The 13,797-nt window shown below is 34.1% G+C and overlaps 1 protein-coding gene across 2 annotated transcripts in view; it reads right to left on the bottom strand.

Annotated features, from left to right (window-relative positions):
• Positions 1–13,797, bottom strand: part of AP3B1 (adaptor related protein complex 3 subunit beta 1) — a 154,336-nt gene that overhangs the window by 111,464 nt on the left and 29,075 nt on the right. For both annotated transcript variants that reach the window (XM_041414674.1, XM_041414675.1), the window contains exons 6-7: positions 12,412–12,478; positions 4,009–4,188 (exon numbers count right to left, since the gene is read on the bottom strand). In XM_041414674.1, coding sequence (XP_041270608.1) covers positions 4,009–4,188; positions 12,412–12,478 — 247 coding nt within the window. The remainder of the gene's footprint in view (positions 1–4,008; positions 4,189–12,411; positions 12,479–13,797) is intronic.

The following is a 13,797-nucleotide window of genomic DNA, read 5'->3' as shown; positions in this document are numbered from 1 at the left end:
AACCTAGTTAACTGGAGGCTATTACCCTGAATACACTCCTCTCTTCTGTTCTTAGCTTCTAAGTAGAGTATTTAGAAGTTTTATTAAGCTCTGCAGTAAACCAGCAGAACTGATTCGGGTGCTCATTATCATTAACAAATTCTACAAAAGTGAAGGATGGACACTATTTTCTGTGTGCTGTGCTTGAAGCTTTATCATTCACAATTACAGTTCCCTCAATGCACATCCCAACACAGAGAACAACAAAAAATAAAACATCTAAAGCAGTTTTAGATACTGCTCAGCTGTCTGAAGCAGCCATTAGACACTGAATTCCGTCATACAAAACCATGACCTTTAGGGCATAAACTAAGAACTCCTAACTAAAAGATACTGAGAAAGTACTGCAAGAGCAGGAAGCATAAATCATTTAACAAGACAAAGAGATCACAGAACAGCTGAGGTCAGAAGGGACCTCAATATTTTGTCAGAACAATCAAGCAAAATAAATATTTTCAATCTGTTTCTTCCTGTAGTTACTGAGAGCTGGGCTACTTTCCGTGATTTATGCTTTTAGATACATAGACATTCAAATACTTCATGTTTTTCTCAGAGAAGTCCTTATTCTTTCAGATTGTTTTCTTCATGCTTAATTTCCCCTTCCATCCCTCCCAGCCCAACAATTATGCCAAATTCTGACCACTTTAAACTCAGCAATACTTCAATAAATGCTAAAATGTAAGCCTGAGACATGCTTCCCATAAGTAGTTATCACGAAGTTCATAACGACTGAAGCCCATGATCAATCTGAATTCACCATTCTTTTCCAATCCTTACTGAATACCAAAAGAGTTTGTTTATGTAATCTTCAATTGTCTAAAATGAAGTTGAATGGCCCTGAGAGGCACAGCTGTCTTGCAAGACTGTAGCTCCTAGCTCCATCTTGCTCTATACAAGGACTATTGAAACTTCTGATCAAGTCACCCGTTTTCAGAAGTTGCCCTCTCAAATGTCACACAAGTTTGGTGGTAACTCTGTGTACCAGGACATCTGAAGTAGTTCCTACCCGCTGCGATCCTCATCTCCTTGCAGAAACAGGGCTGAACAGCTTGAAAACCAGTTCCTGAACTGCCAGACTGCAACTCAATGTATTCATGAGAACTACCAACAACATTATTTTACCCATCTTTATGTACTAGACTACAAGCTGTTATGGTTCAGGAGGAATTTACAAACAGCTTGGCAGTCCCAACAACTTCTGCAACAAGGGCAGGACAAAACATTTAAGCTGAAATGTACCACAGTTTTATCTGCTATCAAGTATTTTACTTCCCAGAAAACCTGGAATTGTTCTCAGCTGGTTGTAGTCCCAAGCAGGTATTTTTACTCCAGAATATGAGCATCTTGTCTCATTTCAGCTAACACATATTAAAGCAGAATATATAGAAAAAAGGTTATTCTTCTATTAGCATGAAACTACCCAAAAAGCACCTCCAAGTATTTTAAGACAAATAGGATAAACCAAGGACATTCTTCCTTAATTCATTCACAATTAGAATTAAAAATCATACTCTTGAAAGAAGCTAGAAATAGGAAAAAAAGGCTAAGTATTCTTGGTAAATGGGTAATTGCAACAATTTTAAGCATATTGCTTAAAAAAAAGATCTTTCTCCATAACTGGTAAGTATTCAAAAATTTTTTTTCGATTTCTAAATGCTCAAGAAATCAGCTCCAAACATTACACCATTACTTGATAGGAATGAGCTTAACTTAAACAAAAGCAACATATGCTCCCCAAAAAGTAAGGGAAAATTTTACTGAATAAAAATGCAAATATGCAATTTAGCAGCCTTGAATTTATTAATCTGATAGGTTTAATTTCCATTTTCCTGCATCAGCTTTATTTATCAAGTGTCGTGCCCTATAAATATGCTGTTATTTTCTATAGTCAAGCACCCTCTTAACAAATCTTCTCATTAATATGTAAATTTAAAGTCAATCGGTCTTCTCCCTGACAGCGCCATGAATTCCTAGTGCACTGTATAATCGGCTTTGACTTGGCATCCACTATTTATCATCAAAGATGTCAGTTAGAAAAATTATGGAAAATGCACTGCAATTGATATGACTGCAATCTACTTTGTCAACACTTAATTGTTCCTCAAATCATACATTTACATATAAACAGCCTAAATACTGATCCATAATGATGCAAATAAACTAAATTAAAAATCTCTTCTACTGCACAAGATGGCCTGTTGTATGATGAGTTCATTTAAGAATGTATTGACAAAGGCATGCATTTCAACTAGCAACACAAAAACAATCTGCTAATTAAATTGCTGAGTAGGTAGACAAACTAAATTTTACATTGAAGATCTTGAAAGTGAAAAGAAAGTGTTACTAATACTATACTACTGATGACTAATTTAAGGTTGGCACAGGCCAACCATTTTCACACAAATCACATTCCTAGAGCAGAAGCCACAGCAGGAACTGTCATCCATCCAGTTTCAGTAAGAAGAATTAGAGTCTTAAATAAACTACATCCCATCAAAAACTCCAACCTCTCAGTCTAGGACAGGAGGTCATCCTCTTCTTCAACTTTCCTTTTGTCCAATTACAGACCAAAACCTTCTGAAACATATTGTGGGACTGTAGCTTAAGATAAACCAGATTATCAATTTTGGTTCTCTCTAAATGTCAAAGAGAAGAATGCAAGTTGCCTTCTTCCAATAATTAACATGTAATAAACACTGCCTCAAGGACATTAGGAAAGCATATAACTTAAATTATTATCTAAAAATACTTTCCTTATTTTGAGCAACGTTATGGGAAGATGTGTTCTTATAACCAATTTACTTCTCATAAAAAAGGGAAAAGTGTTTCAGAATCTAACTAGTAGCCCAGAAATACAATTCTAGTTCAGATATTTTTGCTATATTCATTATAATCCCTGGTTTTTTTAAGAAGTAAATATAATCGTAAACTAAATCAGACTGAACTGTTTGTCCAAATATATCTCACAATAAATTACACATATATTAACATGGAATGGTACTGCATTTCCATTTTTTTCCCAGGCAAAGGATATTAAAAGACAGTTATAAAGAACTCAGTGATAGAGTGATAGTTAATGTCATTCCCTCTTCCAATGTTGAAACAAGGAATCTTAAAAAAATTGTTAATGTGCTACTTATAAATGACAATAATCTGCACTAAAATGTACCTTTTTAAACATGAACAGGTTTCCAATTAAATGGTAAAACTTAACACTAGTAACGTCCCCAAACCTTTAATAAACACAAATAACCAGACTTGCAGAGCAATTTTAAACAGTTCTTTCCAGAAGTAATCTCTTAATTTAAAATGTTATTCAGAGTTAGATCTCCATTGAAACAATGTTAACAGCATACATTTCTTGAGCTGTGCCCTTTTTACTATAAGAAGTGACAGAATTTGTGTCTTGAACAACCTCTTTTTATAAATTTTTAAAAGTATACTCATATTTACACAATATAAATGAAAATAATCACCTAATTTTTTACATTTCACATTTTAAATACATATGTTCAAGACTTCACACAGTGCCTCAGCACATAAACAAAGCCTAAACAAGTAGTGTAATATTTGTGATGCAGTGGTTCTGGGTATCTGCAATATAAGTAGAGCCTACCCAGTTTCAGGACAGAATGGCAAACATTTCTGATTTTGACTCACAATTGTAAAATTGTCTAAAGCAAAAAGCAACATGGCTCAAAGAACCACAGAAAAGGAGTCTCTCTGCTACCCATGGGATGTGCCACAGGTAAATAAGAAAAGGATATAACCTGGAAGGAGAATTCTCAGGCTCTGAAGAAAGGTAGACACCTTGTGTTAGTGAAATCTTAAGAGAGCTGACTTATATTTTGATCTCTGTTTTCATTAAATTCTAGATAGAAATGCATCTTAAAAGACAAAGTAAATCCAACAGTGGAAATAATTCAGAATTCAGGCTCACAACAGTAATTTAAGAAGTCGCAAACTTACCTTCCATGGACTTAAAAACTGAGTACGCGCATACCGGGTTAACATGTGGATTATAACAACTTGACCCCACTCTTCCACATCAACCAGCAAGTTACAGAGCTTTCGGTAGTTCTTGTGAATCAGATCTATTCTATCTGGACACACTTCCTCAAATGCCATCACCACACTCCCAGCTACAAGCTAGAAAACAAAATACAATCCAGAAGGTCAGTGTTAGGTATACAGTTAGACCACAAGTGAGAATCAGAATTAATACTAGCAATTCTCAGCAATTTCAAATTATTTCTATTCAGCAAAAACAAACAAAACAACAACAACAAAAAAGTAAAGCCACAGAAATGGTATCTTATTTAAAACAGAAGTGGGGTAAGGTTATTAGAACAGAGAAAACATTTGCTGTTTCTATTGCAGACATAAATCTTAGCTCCCAGCCCTGAAGACACAGTGCAATGTAAGCATAATTTTTTTTTCTTACAGATTTAGCTTCCAAATAAATTAACAGAGAACTCGCAATTAACTCAGAAGTAACAGGAAACAACAAGAAGTAAAATGTATGCCCAGCAAGATCTTTTGAGATTCTACCAACACTAGCCAGGTCAAAGTAAAGAAGAAGTGGGCCAAGTTCTCTGGGCATTACTGGAATTCAAACTTCTCTGTCAATATGGCAAAATTAACTGTCACTGAAAATTTTGTATTTAGAGTTTCAGGAACACACTCCTCCTCCCCTCTCCCCCTCAAATAATTTCTGCATGTTGTTTAGCACTTCCTTAACAGTTACATAATTGAAGGAAGGCATTATTTATATCCTGCTATGTTCTCACACAATTTTTTGCCTTCATAAGAAACATCTCTTTATTCATGCAGAAAGATTATCATGCTACGACTAAAAAACAGCTTTGTTTTTATGAGAAAATTAAACAGATTATCAATATTCTAACACCTCAAGGATTACTGAAACCTTCTCCCTGGGTATTTTCTTTTAAAATAATGGGAGGAAATATATATTGGAGTTCCAGTTAAAATTCTGTCAGCAGGTTACTTTTAAGAAAAGATCAAAAGCTGACCATGCCTTATAAGGACATATAATTGTGTGCCTAGAATTAGTGTTCTTTCTCTTCTAATTGCTTTAATTAAGATTTGTTTTGTGTCAGAGTACATGTTAAGTCAAACAACTAAAATGATGATACTTTATATGAAGCAGCTGATATGTATGCAGTTAGCATGCATGCAGTATAGCCTTCTGGCAGCAAATTAATGTCATATTCTATCTGAGCACTAGGGATTTGCATTTCAACCTCTATAATTTCCCCAATGACTTAAAGTAAGCAATTAAATAGAAGTGCAGTTTATTGAAATGGTACTTTTTGAGAAATATTAAATACAATGATATTCATATGTTACATTTTTCTCCCTGTATTTGGCTGACATGTGGTTTATTAGTATGCGCTCAACACTACAATTGAAAGAAAACAGCTCAGAAGATAGTCTTGCTATTATGCTAAACAAGTCTCAGGCTCTGTGGGGATTTTATGAATTACCAATAAGAATAAACGTGAAGTTGCATTTATTGTCTCCAGCCTCATCCACCTACTGGTACCTGCTGGTCCCAATAAGAATGGAACTCATTCCAGGGAACAAAATCTGATTATTTGATAGAGCTAAATACACTTTACATCTAAAATAATTTACTGTAGCATAAAAACAAAAGCTCTTTTTTATCTGTTGTTGTATTAAACTTTCTTCTTAATAATGTGCTGCATCAGTAACCTATCTGTAACTAAAAACTGTGGAGAGTTGATTCTAAGGTGGGTGTTCAAAGCTCAGCAGAAGGCAGTGATTAATCCCAGACCTGTCCTGAGTAGGTATTCATTTAGGCCACAGAAGCTGTGAAGCTTTCCCACTGGAAAAGTGCAAAGTCCTGTTATGAGGATGCAGAACTCTGAACTACAGGTAAGGTCAGCTTGCAGAGGACAATGTGACAGACTTGAAGTTTAGAAGAAAGAGATAATACTTTAAGACCACACAGAGAGACTTTTTGTAGGCTACTGTTTCACATCAGGGAGAAGAGAGAGATTGACACATATCAGTTTATGACTATCAGAATAGTCACAGTCTAATGGTTAAAAATACCCTTTTAGGTTCATAGGTGAAGGTCAACACAGATTTCCAACAGTAATTCTAAAGAGAGCACCCTTGTCTTTTACTATTAGTAGTTCAGTACACACATTTTGCTGTATTTCTTTTTTATTTGGATATGATTTAGCTTGAAAGCTGACAAAAAATACATATAACACTAACTCAGATAATTTAAAACTGAGAATATAACCTATAAACACTGCTGGCTTTTTAAAAGCTCAGTTACTGTGAATAAAGCACAACAACTTAATACAAAGAAACAGTCAAAGTGGAATAGAGGAATTCGAAACAATTACTTATTTCAAATTAGATCTATCTCCTACTCAAGTTTACAAAGACCATGCTGTCACTTGTGAACACTTAAAAGACATTAGTAAAAAAATTGAACCTATGCTATGAAATGCAAGAGGTGCACTGTATAAACAAGCATTTTATTCCTGTGGCAAGTCCCTAGATTTACAAGTTAATATAGGAACTGCCATTCATCATGACACTATTAAGATCATGCCTCTCACCCCATTATTGTATTTTCTAAAATTCGGCTTTTCATTTGAAAGTGGAAAAAAATGTAAGAATGTGACAGACTGAAAATGCACTGGTAACAAGCAGATTTCTCTGAGCAAATTTCCTAAGGCTTTCTTAATAAGAGATTATTTTCTAGTCTACACTGTTTCCCCTATAGCATGATCCTACTATATATATAAACATCAGTGGAACAGCTAATAATCTTTGTTTATTAAATGTTCAACATTCCATAAAAGTATTTAAAATTAAAACAAAATGATTCAATCAGAATAGAAAACCAAAAAATATCAGTTTCTAAAAACCAGTCAGTTAATTTCCATCTCACTGTGTCAATAGTAGCTTTTTGTATAAGGAGAAAATATAAATCACTCCAACAAAACTAGCAATGAGCTCATCAAATTCAAATGCTGCTTTCCATTTATGTATTTTTTATATTAAAGCAATAAACATGGTTCATTTGTCTTCCACTAGGTGCCACATTTTTCTGTGCTGTTGCTATGAACTTCAGCCATTAGCTGTGCTCCAAGGTAAACTATATGAACCATCAACAAAAGTGACACCCAATCTATGGAGTTCATATTTTCTCCAGATTATCTATGCTAGTTGACAAGCTGGTAATGAAAAAAATCACACTAAGCAAATGGTTCCTCTAATAACAATAAATTTTCTATAAAATTATGAAGGGTACAAAACGTTTCCTTGCATCTATTTTGTCATGAATTCTAATTAACGTTGTGAAAACCTGAGAGTGCTGGGTCATCACAAGAAGTGCATCGAGGTTTGATTGATAATACAGTGCAAGTTGGCCCATGCTGCCACGATTCTTCTCTCTTAAATTAATGGCCACCCCACCTGCCCTAATCATACAGCCCAAATTATATTCCCCTTCTTATTTCAATTTTCTGGAGGCAAGGAAAGAGGAAAAGATCAGTCATTTATCTTCTAATAGCTGGATAATAGATCTATCACAACAAAACATCTGCACAAACTCAGTAATTTTTTCCACAAAATTGAAGCATTTACCATCATAAAATCAATAAGGTACGAAAACACTGTCTTACCCACACATTTGGGTTCTAAACTAAAATATTATGTTATCAGCTGAAGACTACTGTTGAACAGAAAAGTATCCAGCTTTCTTTTCCCATTATGCCCAAATACACTGCTTAGTGTAAGAGCAAGATCTTCATTCACAAAGCCATCACCAATTCCTAGGATGATTTTTTAATCAAAGGAACGTCACTGAGAAAGAATCTGCACTTCATCTGGTAGCCATGCAGTCTGCAAAAGAAATCTCTATACTCATATATTTGTATCTATACTCACATATTTGCATAAGGTCTTTTCAGTCCCAAAATGGAGTTAATACATTATAATTAATAGAAAATTATAACACCACAACAAAATAATAAATTCATTATAACAGAGGTATGTACCCATACAAAATAAAATCTGATCAAAGCTAGAGACGTAAATCAGCAATAAATTTGGGCATTTTTAATATACTCATCATCCATACAAATATTCTCAACTACATCCTGCCTTCCTTTATTGATGAAGTTTTTAATATACTTGGGATACTTTAATTTAGACTGTGGAATGCAAGTCACAAGTTCTTTTTGCTTTACAGGTTTGGATAACAGGCATGATTCCTTTTCAATGCCAACATGGACTTTAATTTTTTTTTTACCTGCTATAACTCAGATACCATTAATGAACTTGATTTTCATTGTTGTTCACACAGCATTGTAAAACACACAGGCTGCTAACTACAGTCCTTTACAGTATCTTTTTCTTCCAAAAGAAACTTTTGCAACAAATCTTGCCTTAAACTTTATGTGTTAAAACTAGGTTACCACTGAATAGAAAAAAGAGAACTAGTGTGAAGCAATACAGAATCAACTAAAAAGAAAAGGGAACTAGTTTGCTCTACAACACCCAGTCACACATGACTAGCCATATTAATTTCAGAGAAAATTATTTTAGCATAGAATACAAGCATGCTCTTATCTTCCCTTCTACATAAAATTGCATCAACTGCTCAACTACCTAGAATTACTAGAAGAACAAAAGGAGGAGGTATTCATGCTCTTGTACCTGCTTATAAAAATGTTACGTACTTGTAAAGCAAGGGTAAAAACATAACTAGGAGTTTATAGGCCTCAATAATAAAAACACATGTAAACATCTCAACTGTTTAAAATGTAAATACACTTTCAAAAAAATCACAGATTGGTTGGTAGACTCTAATTTCTAGTCACCTACCCTTGAGGGTATGTTAACAATGGCTTGCACTTGATAATTTTGCATTTTAGATTAACCAAGAGCTTGCATTTTAATTGAATCTTTGTGTTAAGACACTCTAGGAGTAGAGTGATTTTTCATTTATCTCACCAGAAATTTTAATGAAGTGCTGGGTTAAGGTTACATCTCATCTCATTTTAAGTTTTGCTTACCTCAGCTAATATTAAAATCTACTACTGATTGAGATCTAAAAAAATAAACACATCCTATACTGTCTAAAAAAGGACTTAATTTTACTATAGTAAAATTCTCCTCCAGATAATGTCTTGCTATTTCAAATGTAAAATTACTCTGGCTAATTGAAATATATTGTGTCTTTTCTGTACAACAAAAACTGCATTAATAACATACAACAGCACGTTCACTCTGAAAAAACTTCCTGGTTTACAGAAATTTAGAGGCATCTATACTTATTAGCTATTCTATCTCTCACATAGAGATTATGCCAGTAAATTTCAAAAATCCTGCCTGAGGTCAAATAGCTACAGAAAATAAACAGATTTTGAGTAAAAGTTTACTTCTCATTAAAATGCAGTGTCAAATATCACCTGAATAATATTAGACTGTTATATACATAGTTAATGTTACTAATTACATTCTCCCTCCAAACATGGATTAAAAAAATCAAACTGATTAAAAAGAAAAAACTCTTAAAAATTATAATCAAAATAATCAATCAACAGTGGATTATCTCAGATCCAGTGGTTAATATACAATATATTATTGGCTTGTCTGAGAATTATCAGCCCTTAAGTACATAGATGTGCCAAAAGTAACTTAACATTTCCATCAAGTGAAAAAAAGTTGAATATCAATGGTTTTCCACCAAGTCACTAGGACTCTCCCACTCTGGTAAAAAAACTACTTAATGAACAAACTGATTTGTTGACATTAGAGCTATTTATTAGAGCTAGCAGGAGATGACAACTAATATTAATGTAAGGGAACGGCTCTGCATTTAAGTAGAAGAAATCCAAAGATCAGTGTCAAACATTTGTGGTTCTAGTTCCACATTATCACCGTACACATTTCAGGCACCTTGACTGTCAAACAGACAACAGGAGCTGCAAAAAGCTGAGACATTCCACTAATCAAGTACAAGCACTTCATAAGTCTATGACCAAAAGCTCTTGTTTTACAGTTTGGTCCCATTTAAAGAATTCCTATGGCAGCAAATGGACCTAATTTTCTTCAGTATGACTGCAAAATACTTTCTAAAAGTGCTTATCTTTTTTATGTATGTTGAAGGAGCTTTCTCTTTTAGGCTATGTGTATGAAGTGAAGCTTCCCCCCGAGAATTCAAAAAGATGAATTGAATTAACAAAAATTTCCACAGGATTCAGCCTTATTAAACCTATAAAGTCAACAGCCTAAGGCCACATATTTACACACCTGTACTTAAGGACCACCACCTACAAGCACCTGCATCTCCTCCAATTTTAAAGGCTGAATCCAGCTACAAATGGCACTCTTGATTTCCCCACTGTGAGCAAATTGCTGTTTTCCAATTAGGGGCAAAGAATAAGGTAATTCAGATTGGAGTTACCTGCTAACAAAACACTTGTGCACTATGCGCTTTCTGTTAAATGTGGAGGCTTTCTGGGAACATTCAGTGGTACATGACAAAAGATAACTACTTAAGATAAAGCTTTGTCATGCTAGAGTAGTCCTTCCAAAGCTATGAAAGATCAAATACAGAGTCATCCATTTTAGACCACCACAAGCTGTGGAGTCTGGGGTAAAAGAGCACACTTAGATGCAGAGAGCCTTAAAGAGAGATCTGTGTGTTTTCTTTCTGAAATAATTAGTCTTCATGTTAGTTCCCAAACTAGTAAGACTTCTGAAGCTGAGATGTCAGCTCAGACTGGAATCACGTCTCACTAGGGAATAGACAAAGAGGGATCAGAGGGAGTAAAAAGTTGCAGCAGTTAACTAAGTATGTCTCCAAACAAACCCAGCAGACCTAAGTCTAGTCTATAATTTTCAGCTATTGCTTTAGCTGGTATCTTTATAAGCATGGTGTCCAATACGCAGCATATGAGCCCAATAGGCAATGAGTCTATTATCTCCTCATAAGTCATTCCAAATTCCAAGGAGATAAAAGATCCAAACTTACTCTATACTTCTTTTGTTAAAGTAAATGTGTAAATGACTAGGCATGGGATAACCATTTACCATATGCTGTAAGACCTAAGAAACAGAGTACAGACTCAGGGATTTTACTTTTTTTTTTGGTAGTTTTTAGCCCTTTATTCCTCCACTGGTATTAACAACCTAATCCCACATTCACAGACTGCATGAGCATGAACCATTAAATGAAATACATGAATATGAAATAAATGAAGAACCACTGCAGGTACCGCTTCACACAAACTCAAAGGCCTCTGTCAAATCAAGCACAGATGCAGTCAGGAGACCTAACTGATTTACTGTCTGCTGAGCCACTAAGCTCTAACACACCTCTTTCAGCAACCCTTCAATGGCAGCTACAGGATGTCTTTTAGCCAACAGCACCTTCTGTGCTCTGAACACCTCGACTGTCTAGAAGAGGATACAGACCTGGATACTGTAACCTGAAGGATACAGTTGTAAGCGGTACAAAAAGACTTGGAAAATAGCACAGGAAGCAACACACTATCTGGTACCTAGTAAAACTTTCACTTAGTCAAAAAGGATTACATTCATTAAATTAGTGATCTGAACAAGAAGAACATGAGAATGTTTTAATTCACAAATCTGGTTTCTCTTTGAAATCTAACTTTGATTCTTTGGTCAATTAGCTTTCTAGTTCACAAGTGGGAAACTTATTTGCAAAATAAAATGAACTAAAGATTGTGAGACATCCAGGAAAACCTATAGCTATATAGGGCAGGTTAAATGTAACAGGAGTGTTAAATTTACAGAAATTATGCCAGAACATCTCTTATTTACCAGAATGGAAATGAAGGTACTGGCAAAAACAAACAACTGAACAGCAAATATAATTTTTTAACAACTATACACACTGCAAGATAGATGGATCACTGTGCACCATACACAAGCAATTTATTCCTACACTACTACAAACTTTCTGAAATCATCAAACTAATTTTCCAATGAAAAAGTGGATATGAAAATTTATAAACACTCACACACATTGATTCATATTATTATATAACTTTAATTTTCAAAATAAAGTTTAAAGAAGCATACATAAAACACATGCAAACAAAAATATTAATTAACAGACTCATGATGCAAGTAAAATTACATCTTATTAAAGGAGAGTCACTATTACAGTCATACTATAAATGCATAAATACACAATGATACTTATGACTAAAAACATAAAAAATCACATTGGCAAGGGTTAGGAAAGTGTATAACTTACTGCTGAATGACAGTCTCAGGAGTAAACTCTATAAAAATATATGCATATGCCACAAATCTGTTTCTTACCGTACTTCTATCCTTCAAAAGCTTTTCTATAACTTCAATCAACATTTCCTTTTGCTCTGGATCAAGACTAGAAGGAAAAATAAAATTATTTTAACTAATTTGATCAGACATATCCAAAAATTAAAGCAGGTTTGATTTTTGACCTTTAGACACAAACTAGAACAAAGAACTTTGAAGAAACCACTTCCAGAAAAATCAAGTATTCCAAAGAACTCATTGTAAAGGAACTTGACTGAAAGTAAGTTAGGAGTATAAAATTAAATTAAAAATATATTTTTATCTTATACCCTTTATGTGTGTTCTATAGGAAACTTAAACTCATAAAAAAACATTAAGACAGGGTAACCAACATGAAAGAGAACTAGACTGAACTTCAGATGTGATGTGACAAGGTTCTCACTGCTCTTGCAGAAATTAATTTCAGCATGAATATTATTCAGTGGTGAGTGAACATCAGGACAAAGAAGATTCTAATGAAAATAAGATACATATCTAAGAAGACAGATACTTCATATCTAATTATCAACATAAAGCTTTGAGTAAGACACTTCTAAGTTAATCATTAAAAAAAAATCACTTTTAAGTTAAACACTAATTTTAGTCAGAAGTATTAGAACTCAAAAATGTGGACATTGTATTCAAGTGTATCTATACAAAGCTGGTGTGCAAACTAATGGAAAACAGACTGCGCGAAGTCCTAAATAAATAGCAAAAGAACAGGAAAATCAAAAGTTGCAAGCAACAACCTTTGTAGCACCTTTTCACATTACAAGAGCAGAGAAAAACCTGCCAGAGGTACACACTATTGTCAAACTTGCTTTTTAGGCAAGTAAAGACAAACTTTTCACTCTGGCTGTTTCCCCTTCATGGATCTATACAGCACAGAAGAATTTAAAGCCAAGTCAAAAGAAAACAGAAAGGGAATACAAAGACCCTTAGAGATATGTAGTTCTATGCCTTTGAAAAGTAATTTCAACATGGATAATATTACAGGTAAGTGAGAGAGTATTTGGTCATTATTGCATACTTCAGTTTTAATGCTGAGTGATGGATTGCCCTAACACACAGTATATCATTCCAGGTAAAGATTCACAAAGTCATTATCTGGCTGAGTACTACTTCACTAAGACTCTAAGACCTAACAACATCAGAACACGCAAAATGCGTAACAAAACTTTGTTAGAAGCCACCATCATCATAAATAAACAACAGTACATTGTTCCATAAGTACTTTCATGATCGCCTTTCATTCCAACTTCTATTTTTGTGAAAGAACTTTTACTGGACTTTTTGTCAAGGATCAAAACCTTCAGAGGAAAAGCCAAAAGTCTCTGAAAAAGTTTTTATTTCAAATTTTTAAAAATTGGCAGAAAATTTAGAGATAAA

The sequence above is a fragment of the Onychostruthus taczanowskii genome, unplaced genomic scaffold (genome assembly GCF_017590055.1).
Source record: "Onychostruthus taczanowskii isolate IOZ18803 unplaced genomic scaffold, ASM1759005v1 scaffold46, whole genome shotgun sequence".
NCBI classification, from domain to species: domain Eukaryota; kingdom Metazoa; phylum Chordata; class Aves; order Passeriformes; family Passeridae; genus Onychostruthus; species Onychostruthus taczanowskii.
This window is presented reverse-complemented; position numbering and strand designations above follow the sequence as displayed.